Source organism: Mastigoproctus giganteus, chromosome 13 (assembly GCF_048544385.1).
Source record: "Mastigoproctus giganteus isolate SK-2022 chromosome 13, ASM4854438v1, whole genome shotgun sequence".
Lineage (NCBI taxonomy): Eukaryota > Metazoa > Arthropoda > Arachnida > Uropygi > Thelyphonidae > Mastigoproctus > Mastigoproctus giganteus.
Window position 1 is genome coordinate 166,570,542 of NC_143587.1, and position 13,026 is coordinate 166,583,567.

A 13,026-nucleotide genomic window follows, 5' to 3' on the forward strand; every position below is an offset into this window, starting at 1 on the left:
ATTTTAGGAAGGATGTAGATTTGCTTGAGCATGTACAGAGAAGTGCAACAAGATTGGTGAGGGGGATGAAGGGATCCTCTTACCAAGAGTTGCCTAAGTTCGTTCCGCAGATTGCAGCGGCTGGAAACCTGCGATATGATCTGATTGATGTGTATAAGTCCTTGAATGTGCTGAGCACGCTGAATTCTGATGGGATTCTTCCACTTGCTCAAATTATGAACCTATGGTGACATAAATTCAAATTGAGGAAAGACAGTTGTAGAATAGATGTGTGGAAATTTGCCTTTAGCCAGCAGGTGGTTAATTGCTGGAACAAACTTCCATCTGTCATTGTGGAAGTTGATAGCTTAAATAAGTTCAAGGAGGAACTGGACAAACTTTTTTTTTTTTTTTTTTTGTCTGATGCTACATAAGCTGATACCCTTGCTTTCTTGCATCACATGCCTCTATTACTATTAGGGGATTTTAATGCACACCATCCACTCTGGAGCTCCCCACTTACAGACAGAAGAGGAAAACTTCTAGCGTTTCCACTTGACAAACATAATCTAACACTGTTGAATACTGGTACAGATACTTACATTCATTTTGCTACTTGAACAACTACTGCTATAGACTTAATAATCTGCTCTCTGACAGTGTATCCACTCATGCGATGGTCAACTCTGGACAATGCCAAACAATGACCATTATCCAATAATTTGTGAATTCCAAACAACTAAAATCCCTCAGGCAGATAATGCTTAATATTGAAATTTTCCAAGGCTGATTAGAAATTATTTGCTTTGAATATCTGAATGTTGAAATTATCATATACCAATCCATCGATAATGCCACACAACATCACAACTGAGATTCTAAATGCCTCCATCAATGCTATATCCAGAATCCATAGTGGTTCTTTTAAAAACGCCAGTCGGCAGTGGAATAATGCATGCTAGTTTTCCAAAAAAAGAGAAAAACCCTGGCGTGGCACCTGCTTCATAAACACCCAACAAGTGAGAACTTGATAAATTTCAAAAAACTTAAAGCAAAAGAGCGATTTGTAGGGGAAAAGGCTAAAAAATATTCTTGGATTCAGTTTGCCTCTACCATAATGAAGAATACTAACAGCAGAATAATCTGGAATAAAATAAACAAACCGAATGATTGAATTTCTACCAACATTATCTCCAATACTGAGATAAAATGGGCAAGATTTATCATCTCCATTTGAAATAGCTAATGCTCTGGCAGAAAATTTTTCACAAATCTCAGCTATATTGCATACAAACCATCTCTTCAGCACAAGACTATCACTCCCATATAATCAAGGCCCCACAGGTGCCAAGTGTTTTCGTGGCCAGGCGATTATTATGCATTTATAGAACGTTTTTTCTCCCCAGCGACAGAGTTTTCCTTTGTTTTCTCTCGCATTCATTAAAAATTTCTGGTAAGTAGCTCTATTTTCTTAAAAGAAATAAGAAGAGAGCCCAGAAGAAGGAAAGCACCTTTTTCTTTAATTTAGATACCTTACTAACTGTACTAAAGGTGCCTCCGTAGCCAGTTGGGAAGAAGCAGCAGTGTGTAGCACACGCTTCTTGATTAGACCGGGGTTTGAGCCCGTCACCACCAAATACAGAGGATGCAGAAAGGTCAGGGAATGACCACTGCATATTCCTAGAGCAATATGGCCTTAGTTGCTAATGCTCCTAAAAACCAAATAACAACAACAACTGTACTAACCTCTATGCTTGGCCACAAAGTGGCACTGCTCCTGCCTCCCCATGGTGGGACTGGTAACTTGGGAGGTAAAGAGAAATCCCCAGGGCCAAAAGGAGCCATCATGGATAAAAATAATTATCCACTCTTAGAGCCTTCGAACTCAAGAACAGAAACTTACATCGACCATAACTCCAGTCCCGACTTAGGAAATAATCCAAAGCGACAGAAGACTAATCAGATGGAGCAACCCTGCCAATCATTTTTAATTTTCCACTCTCTCACTAGTCAACCTATGAGCAAATTGTCTCCCTTCGTAATACAAAAACATCTGGAAGGTATTACAGGATCACCTAAGACTGTTAAGAGACTGCAATCAGGAGACCTATTAGTGGAAACGAACCACAAATATTCGGAGAAACTTTTATAGATCACAAACTTTGCTGGCATTCCAGTAAAAATATCTCCACACGCAACCCTAAATTCATCTAAGAGTGTTATATCCAGTTGGGACCTTTTAAACGTCACAGAGGAAGAAATTACCCAAGAGCTGCAGGGACAAAATGTAATTCAAGAAAAACTTATAACAACTAAAAAAGATAATCAACTTATACCAACCAGAAATATTATTCTCACCTTCAATACACCCAACTTACTCGCCTCTGTAAAAGCAGGTTATTTACTTTGCAGCATCCACCCTTATATTCCCAATCCTTGGCATTCGTGGCCGTTAGGGCCGCCCCAGGTGCCAAGCGCTCCATGTCTAAGTGATTCTAGTGCATTTCTCAAAGTGTTTTATACACAGAGCATTTAAGCGAACAGTTTCTATGTTTAGTTTCAAACACTGTTTTCTTGATTTCTATAGCATAGTAGCTCTCTCGCACTATAACAAGTAGGCAGAAGCCCAGAAAGAAAAACCGCCTTTCTGTTTTTTTCGATTAGTACTAACTTACTAACTCAGCCGCTTGGTCACCTTGTGGCACTGCTCCTCCCTCCCCATGGCAGGGCCTGTAACCTGGGCAGTAAAGATAAATGCCCAGGGCCAAAAGGAGCTATCACGGATTCTAACAATTTTCCACCCTTAGAGCCTTCAAGCTCAAGACAAGAATCCTGTCATGAAAACACTAGTCAACCAAGAAGGCTTCGAACGGAAGCACAGTATCCAGACACTCCTAATTTTCTGGTGGTACACTCTGTTCACCCAACCCGTGGGCAAGTTATCACCATTTATAGACATCTAGAATCTATTGCAGGATCACCAAAATTGGGGAAGTGACTACAATCATGAGATCTGGTTGAAACAGCCACATCCAAACATTCTGAGTGGCTATTAAAGACAACGACATTTGGTGGATTGCCAGTGTCTGTTACTCCTCACAGTACCTTAAATTAATCTAAAGGAGTCATCACAGAATGGGACTTAATTACAGTGTCTGAGGAGGAATTAGTTCAACAACTTAGCCATCAAAAGGTAGTTAGTGCTAAAAGAATTATGGCAAAAAAAGATGGAAATCTCATTCCAACTTGTTCCATCATTTTAACTTTTAGCACTCCTGATTTGCCATCCTCAGTAAAAGCTGGATATTTAAACTGCCGAATTTGCCCATACATCCCAAATCCTCTTTGCTGTTTTAAATGCCAGAAATATGGCCATTCACAGCAGGCATGCAGAGGTAACGCCATCTGTCCTATTTGTGGATCAAAAGATCATACACAAGCAAATTGTCCACCAGCAGTTCCCAATTGCCTCAACTGCAAAGGCAGTCACCCGTCACCCTGCCTTTTTTAAATCATGTGAATTATGGAAAACAGGCAGGAAAGTCCAAAAACACAAAGTAGAACATAAAGTCACATATCCTGAGGCATGCAGAGGCAAATAATGTTGACTCCGGTACATACCAGTGCTGGTAGACCCCCGGTGCCATCTGGCACCGGGGTCTACCAGCACTGGTATGTACCGGTATGTCTATTGGCACCAATGTGTATCGCCAATACATAAAAGTGGTTCTAAGAGTGAAATTGGTAGTCTCACTTCATTGGTAGGAAAAATCTTAGTGGCCATGATTTAGAGTGCTATCCAGGGACATTTAGATAGATATGGCATTCTGAAGGACACACAACATGGCTTTGCCAAGGGAAAATCATACTTAACTAAATTATTAGGCTATTTTGACATTTCCTCATGAGCTGGATTAAAGGAATAATTTCGACATAGTTTATTTGGACCAGTTCCTCATGAGAGGTTACTGTATAAACTTGAACACGTTGGACAGTCAAGATGGGTGATACCTTCACTGTATTCCTCAAACCATTTGTGCACAGTGTAGGCCTGATGACATAGTGCATTACTGTTTTGGCAAAAAGGCAACATAGCAGAGTGCAGTGGTCTCACCAGTGAATCATTGGTTCATCCATAACAGGGGTCCTATTTCTTGCCAGAAAAACATGTCTCATATACAACTGCCACAACCTGCCTGGATAGTGGGCATCATGAATGATGGGTTCTTGGACTCTTGTTGTTTGCACCACAAGCAAATGTGTCCATTGGCATGTTGCACCAGGTATTTGGTCTTATCAACCCTCCAGTATGCAACAAGCATGTTGTTGATACCACATCATTCGCCATCAATGATGATCAGTGGTAAGGAAAATATGTTTGTTTGGTCATACATAGTGTATATATATAGTATTGGTATAAACACACCATAGAAAACTTGAACTTAAATATTCCCTGTCAAAGACTTGCCAATTTGGAATCTCCTCTCTTTGATCTTCTCTGGCTTAAAATCTCTCTACCTCATTGTGTCAAATTCATCTGTTGTCTCTACCGTTCTCCCAACTGCACTAATCACTTGGAGCTCTTTGACTTGCTCTTTTTGCAACTTGACTTTCTCCAGTCCAACTTTCCTAACAGTGAGGTAATTTCCCTTAGTGATTTTAATGTCCACAACACCAGCTGGCTTCCGTTTTCTAGTCACACCGACCCAGCAGGTCGAGATGCTGCGGCTTTTGCAATTACTAATGACCTAGCACAGATTGTTCATTTACTTACAAGAATACCGGACAATCCTAATCATACAGCCAATATGCTTGATCTTTTTCTCACAAACAACCCTTCTAAGTACATGGTCAAAGTGAGAGGTCCTTTAGGCACTTCAGATCACAACTTGGTGATTGTCTCTTCTCCAATGGAACCTTTATCTCATGGCTATTCCCAACCTCGTGTTGTTTGGCATTACAAGAATACAAAATGGGATGACCTGCGAGACTTCTTTTCTTCTTTTCCTTGGTCAGATTACTGTTTCAAAACTTTTGATGTCAACGTTTGCTCAGATCGTGTCAATGAAATTATTCTTGTAGGAATGGAATCCTTTATCCCACACTCCACTTTAAAATCTCGTCCCTTATCTAAACCTTGGTTTTCCAATAAATGTACTGAGGCTGTTCAAGAGAAGAATGTTGCATATCGTAATTGGCTTGTTTCTAATTCTTCAGTTTCATTTTCTGCCTACACCAAAGCTCGCAACAATTGTAAAGCAGTTATTAATCAGTCTAAAATAGAGTTTGAACAGGCTAAGAGTAGAAAACTTGCTTCTTGCCCTAATGGTAGCCGAGCATTCTGGTCTCTTGCCAAAGCTATTGGCCACAACTTTTGCCCATCTCTGCTCCCACATCTGTCCAAACCAGATGGCTCTGTTGTCACTTCAGCCAAGGATAAAGCTGACCTGCAAGCATCCCATTTTTCTTCCAGCTCATGTATTAATGATCTTGGTAAAACACCTCCCACCATTCCCAACACGTTCCATTCAATGCCTCCTGTGGTCTTCCATCAAAAGGATGTCAGAAGGATTTTGACGAATCTTGATGCTAAGAAAGCTCCAGGTCCCGATAGTATTTCTCCACTTGTTCTCAAAACCTGTGCTCCCGAACTTACTCCTATTCTTTTGCGCCTTTTCTCACTTTCTTATTCCAAAGATGTTTTTCCTTCTGCTTGGAAATTTGCTCATATCCAGCCAGTTCCTAAAAAGGGTGACAAATCTCTCCCATCCAATTATCGTTCCATTGCAATTACTTCTACTCTTTCTAAAGTAATGGAGAAATCTCTTAACCGCCAACTCTTAAACTGCATAGAAACCTTCTGTCTGATCAACGATCGCCAGTGTGGATTCCGTCAGGGTCGATCCACTGGTGATATTCTGGCTTATGTTACCCATTTATGGAATAATTCAATGGAAAGTTTTGGTGAAACACAAGTAGTTGCTCTTGACATCTCAAAGGCTTTCGATCATGTTTGGCATAAAGGTCTTCTAAACAAGCTTCCATCTTATGGTTTGCCAACTGTTTTTAGTAATTGGTTATCCAGTTTTCTCTCTGATCACTCACTGAGGGTGATGGTAGATGGCTTTCTGTCTTCTAACTTCTCCACTGGGTGCCTCCATAGCCAGGTGGGCAGGAGCAGTAGTGCGTAGTATACGCTTCTTGATTAGACCGGGGTTCGATCCTGTGCCTACCAAATATGGAGGATGCGGAAAGATCAGGGAATGACCACCGCATATCCCCGGATCAATATGGCCTTAGTTGCTAATGCTCCTAAAAACCAAACAATAACAACAACTTCTCCACTAATGCCGGTGTCCCCCAAGGTTCAGTTCTTTACCCCACTCTTTTCCTCTTGTATATTAATGACCTTCTTCCATTGACTGGTAATCCTATCCATAGTTTTGCCGATTGCATTCCACTTTCCATTTTGAGAAACCTTGTCCTGCTCAATTAGCTTCAACTTCTCGAAAATCTGCTACCAATTCCTTAAATGCCGATCTTCAGGTAATTCTCCAGTGGGGCAAAGACAACTTAGTTGATTTCAACCCTTCTAAAACTCAGTCTTGTCTTATATCTCGCAAAAAGGATTCTTCTGCTCCTATGCTTATCTTTAGTGAATCTCCGATTTCTAGGCAAAATGATATATCTCTTTTGAGGATTACCCTGACTTCTAATCTCTCTTGGCAAGCACATTACAAATATTGCTTCCTCTGCATCTAAAAAACTTGGTTTTCTCTTTCGCTCTCGCCGTTACTTTTCTTCCAAACAGCTGCTCACTCTGTATAAATCACAAATCCGCCCTGCCATGGAATATTGTTCCCACGTCTGGGGTGGTGCCCCCAAAACCTCTCTCAGGCTTCTTGATTCCATTCAGAAGAGGGCAGGTTGGTTAATTAATGATTCATCTCTAACAGAGTCTCTCCACTCGCTTTCTCATAGACGTACTGTTTCTGCTGCATGCCTCTTCTACAGATACTTCCATGGGCACAGTTCTTCTGAATTGGCTTCTATAATTCCCGCTTTCTCTTTCAAAACAGTCCAAACACGTGGCGCCACCAGCCAACATCCATTTACTGTCCAACTTCAAACTCACAGAATCAACTTTTCATCTTCCTCATTTATTCATTCAACTGCCATTTTCTGGAACAACCTTCCTTCATATGTATTTCCTGAAAATTACAATCTACAGAAGTTCAAGTCCAATGTCAACAAATATCTTCTTTCGTCTTCTCAACCTCCAACCCAAGCACGGTACTAAACACTATAGGTTCTAATACCTCTCGTGTTTGGGGTTCACATAAAAAAAAAAAAAAACTACGCTTGTAGTTTGAAGAGCATCATTTTATCTGTATCTCATATTGTGCTCTTCCTTCACAACGAGTTGCCATGTATTGCACTACCTCGAATAAGTAACACGTCACTAAAAGAGAAGACTATTGTTACTTATTCTCAGTGGGCACCACCACCAAGACGGCACCATTTCAAGGCTTGTTGGCCTTTCATTAGTGGGTGGCAGGTACCCTGATATTGCAGACATGACAATCCAGTTGTGAAGATAATCCCTCAATATGAGAGATGCCAGGTGTACGTGATAATATTTAAGTAAAATTAAATGTAACAAGGCATCATATCTTTAAGAGTATAATAATCTATATAATATTGGTGTAAACACACCATAGAAAACTCTTAAACAAAAAACTATGTTAGTACTTTGAAGGGCATCATTTTATCTGTATCTCAAAAATGTGCTCTTCCTTCACAATGGGTTGCCATGTATTTCACTATACCTTGTGGCATCTCTCATATTGTGGGATTATCTTCACAACTGGATTGTCATGTCTGCAATACCAGGGTACCTGCCCACCCACCGAGCCTTTAAACAGTGCCTTGACATCTGGGTGGTGGTGCCCACTGAGAATAAGTAACAATAGTCTTCTCTTTTAGTGAAGCGTTACTTATTCGAGGTAGTGCAATACATGGTAACTCATTGTGAAGGAAGAGCACAATATGAATACAGATAAAATTATGCACTTCAAACTACTAACATAGTTTTTTGTTTGAGTTTTCTATGGTCTAATAATTTATAGATTATTATACTCTTAAAGATATGATGCTTGTTGCATTTAATTTTACTTAAAAGTATATAAGTGTATATTTTTGTCATAACTGATCCCTGTATATTGTCATATTTTGTTTCCTTTTTAGACATGGAGTTCACAATATGCTATTAAAAAACCAAATCAGATTTGAAAGGTTCTCTTCAATTTATTAGTGGGAAGGTGACTACAGGGAATAAAGGATAAGACTAATTTTCTTCCCTATTTACCTACAGATTGCATTAGCTCTAGTACTGCTGTTTAATTTTTCCAGGTTAAAATACTACTATTTTTTAAAATTTTTTATTTCAATATTTGTTATTAGCACTTTTGTCATTAACATGGTGATTGCAAATAGTAAATACCATATTTGTCGGGGTATAAGACACACTTTTTCTCCTTATAAATTAAACCTTAAAACCTTAACCTTAAATATAATAAGGAGAAAGGTTAACCTTAACCTTTCTCCTTATAAATTAAACCTTAAAAAAATTGCCCTGTGTCTTAGAAAAGCCAAAAGTGGCAATGCAATACAACATGTGCAAAACTGAGAGTTAACGGATAGTTTACTATACCCTTTACAGCAATTACCAGGCTTTTGTTGGAGTAACAGGTGAATTCTAGTTATACATTTAAGCCTTAATCAATGGCAGGTGCATCAAGAAGGCAGAATTATACTATTGGATTTGAACTATAAATAGTACAATATGCCAAAGAACACGGGAACAGAGCAGGAGAACGAAATTTCGGACCACCACCTGCTGAGAAGATGATTCGTCAGTAGAGGAAGCAGGAACTTTTATTACAAGAAGCTGATAAAACAAAGCACAACCTTTTTAAAATTCCACCTAAATGGCTAAATTTGGAAGAAAACTTGTGTAGTTGGATAATGGAACTTAGAGATATGGGTATTGCAGTGAGTTCTAAAATGATAATAGTAGAAGCATGGAAACAAGCATCTGAGGCGCCTCCGTAGCCAGGTGGGAAGGAGCAGCAGTGCGTAGCACACGCTTCTTGATTAGACCGGGGTTCGAGCCCGTCACCACCAAATACAGAGGATGCGGAAAGGTCATTCAGGGAATGACCACCGCATATCCCGGAGCAATATGGCCTTAGTTGCTAATGCTCCTAAAAACCAAATAACAAACAAACAAGCATCTGATATTGGGATACACGACTTTGAAGGAACTGAATCTTGGTGTTATCGCTTCATGAAAAGAAATGGGTTAAGTTTACACACAAGAGCTAGAATAGCCTAGAGAATGCCTACACCACAATTTAACTTGTTGTGCTAACTACACTGCAGCTTTAACTTGTGCTGATGGGACCAAACATTGCCAATGTTAATTTTTAAACGAAAAACTTTACCGAAAGATAAACTGCCAAATGGAATTCATATACTTCAACAAAAGGGATGTATGGATGAAGAATGTATCAAGCAATGATTTGTAAAAGTTTGGCCCAAGTGACCTGGTAGGCTATAGCATAAAAATGCACTACTAGTATTAGATCAGTTTAGAGCACATAGGACTGAAAACATCAAACAACTGGCCGAAATGATAAACACAGAACTGGCAGTAATTTCTGGTGGTTTAACTTCCCAGTTATAGCCATTAGATGTCAGCATCAATAAGCCATTCAAAAATAACATGCTGGAGCAATGGAATAAATGGATGATAGAGGGGAACCATGATACTATGCCTATGGGACAGATGAAGCGTCCATCTATAGCACAAGTTTGTGAATGGGTGCTGAAGTCATGGCATGATGTTAAGACTGAAATTGTGGCCAAGTCTTTCAAAAAATGTGGTATTAGTAATGCAGTGGATGGCACTGAAGATAATTTAAAAGTGCTTGTTAAGGAATAAGTAACACTAGGGAGCTTAATTACCCTACTTGCTATATTTATGTTGGCAGTAATTGCTTAATAGAGAGTTCTTATAAAACCAATTTAGCATGCAGGACCATAAAAATCCATTACTTAACAGAGGTTTCACCATAGTTTTTATATATAAAGTGTATTTGTGCCTAAAATAATTTTTTAATGAAACTGAGTTTAATAAAATTAATTTATGGGCATAAATTAAATATCTTAATTATAATACATATTTTATATATTAATAACCTATAAAATAAAAACATTTTAATTATAAAATAAATTATTGAATGAATGGTTATCACGGAAATAAATTTTCTATTTTTATTTTACCCCTAGTGCTGGAGTTGGAAGAACGGGGACTTACATAGTTATAGATGCTATGTTAAAACAAATCAAGCATCGCCAAAGTGTTAATGTCTGTGGTTTCCTAAAACATATTCGTCAACAAAGGAATTTTTTAGTTCAAACAGAGGTAAATATCTACTAGAGAATCCAGTTTTAATAGACTTTTGAGTTTAAAAATTTAATTTAAAAATATGCAAGTATTTGAACAACAAAGAGAGTTCAGTTAGCAGATCTTGTTTAATTATATTAGCATTGGCAATGTGTATTTTAGTGCACTTGCATCATTTATACACAGCTAAATATAGATTAGCAAATTTGCAATAGCGGCATCGTTTAAGTTACATCTCATATTGTGAATACCTTCACAACAAGTTGCCATGACATTGCACTACTTGGAATAAGTAACGCTTCACCCGAAGGAGAAGACTGTTGCTACTTATTCTCAGTGGATACCACCACCCAGATGTTTCAGGGCTATTTGGCCCTTCTTTGGTGGGTACCCAAGTGATGTAATGATGGCAAAACAGTTGTTGTTATGGAGGCTTAATGGCACATAAGCTGCTAAGGCTATAATAAAACAGTTGTGAAGTATATCTTCACAATATGAGAGATGCCTGATGGTGTATGATATAAGTTAAGACTCTAATGCATTAGGGCTAGTTTAATCTCTTCCGCAGCTTGAGGCTTTAAGCCCTAATGCATTAGAGTATTAACTTATATCATACACCATCAGGCACCTCTCATATTGTGAAGATATACTTCACAACTGTTTTGCCATCATTACATCACTTGGGTACCTACCCACCCACCGAAGAAGGGCCAAATAGCCCTGAAACAGTGCCGTCTGGGTGGTGGTATCCACTGAGAATAAGTAACAACAGTCTTCTCCTTCGGGTGAAGCGTTACTTAATTGAAGTAGTGCAATGTCATGGCAACTCGTCGTGAGGATATTCACAATATGAGATGTAACTTAAATGATGCAATTGCATTAAAATACAGATAGTCTAATCTCTTTCGCAGCTTGAGGCTTTAAGCCCTAATGCATTAGTCTTAGCATTAATAGAGACATATGATGTAAGAGAGCAAGCTTTTATAACAACACCTAAGAAAAAAATATATATATATCCTATTTCACTGATCCTTTCTTTCCAAATTTTTCTATAGTTCTGCCTTGAATTTCTTTAAGCTATCTACTTCCACAAGGACAGGTGGAAGTTTGTTCCAGCAATCAACTACCCACTGGCTAAAGGCAAATTTCTGTTCATACATTCTACAACTTTCTTTCCTCAGTTTGAATTTATGTCCCCTCAGGTTTGTAATCTGAGCAAGAGGAAGAATCCCATCAGCATTCAGCCTGCTCAATCCAGTCAAGGCCTTATATTTACCCCAATTACATCAGTAGTTGAGCCTGTCTGCTCAGAAAACTTCATATCTGACAGCACTACCACTAACACTATTATCTTTTATCTAGCGTATAGCCTCACATGACTAAATTTAATAACATAAAAATTTTTCCCGACTTATTAAGCCATTTAACACATCTCTCTAGCGTTCAACCCCATCCAGCGATTTCTTAACAGCAATCCCATTAACATTAATGTCAAACATGTAAATTTTTTTTTTTTAGGTCCTAGCCACTGAAATCCCAGGAAACTAGGTGGCAGGACCTGCCAAAGCAACTTGTTGTGATACTGGACACACCTGGCTAGTCTCCACGTGGCAAGGTATTGGCAACGTCTGGTCCCACTAGGGGCCTGGCGGCCAATAAGACGGACAAACAGTGGGCATAACACATCACACTGCACAGACATGGCCCACACACTTTCAAGTCTCTAGCTTGACAGTGTACTGTCCTCGATACAACAGACACACGCAGAGATGGGAGAAATCCCAGGTGCCGTCTGACACTAACATACCTTATACCTAGCACAATTACCCCCAGGTCCTTCTCATTCTCTACCACTGTCAGTGTGGTACCACAGAGTTTATACGTTACTCTGGGATTACTGCTTCCCATATGTATTACTTTACATTTGTCAATATTAAACTTCATTTGCCACTATAAGCCACTCTAATTTAATGGCCCACTCTAATTTCTGCACAATTGCTTATTATACTCATCAGATTCATTAGGCCTATAACCGAGGGTGGTAATCAATGGGTGCTGCTCTTCGTGGACTAATGTTATTAGTGGAGTCCCACAGGGTTCGGTGTTGGGTCCAATGTTGTTTTGTATATTTATCAATGATATTGATGAAGGTATATCACGCTTAGTGTTGAAGTTTGTAGATGATACAAAGGTTGTCAGGGTTGTTAATGGCAGTGTGCTACTGCAACAGGATCTAGAAAATTTGAGCAGATGGGCTAAAAAGTGGCAACTGAAGTTTAACCTTGATAAATGCAGAGAAATGTACCAACATTTCTCTGCATTTATTTAATTATTTACCCCAGAGAAATGTACCAACTGTGTGGGACTACACTTAAGGTGGTAGAAAATGAAAAAAACCTGGGCGTAATTGTGCAGTCAGATATGAAGTTTTCTGAGCAAAGCCAAACAGGCTGCCATTGGATGTCATGGGGTTTTGTTAATGATATATAGGAATTTTGCTAGCAGAGAAAAGGAGGTGACTGTCCCTCTGTATAAGGCAATGGCCACGCCACGCCTTAAGTACTGCGTACAGGTCT

At 39.1% G+C, this 13,026-nt stretch overlaps 1 protein-coding gene across 1 annotated transcript in view; it reads left to right on the top strand.

Moving 5' to 3' along the window:
- The window catches only part of LOC150076579 (putative receptor-type tyrosine-protein phosphatase mosPTP-1), a 995,686-nt gene that overhangs the window by 894,051 nt on the left and 88,609 nt on the right, over nucleotides 1–13,026 (top strand). Inside the window, exon 19 of the mRNA XM_090387917.1 lies at nucleotides 10,333–10,468. Within this exon, the coding sequence (XP_090244043.1) occupies nucleotides 10,333–10,468 (136 nt within the window). The remainder of the gene's footprint in view (nucleotides 1–10,332; nucleotides 10,469–13,026) is intronic.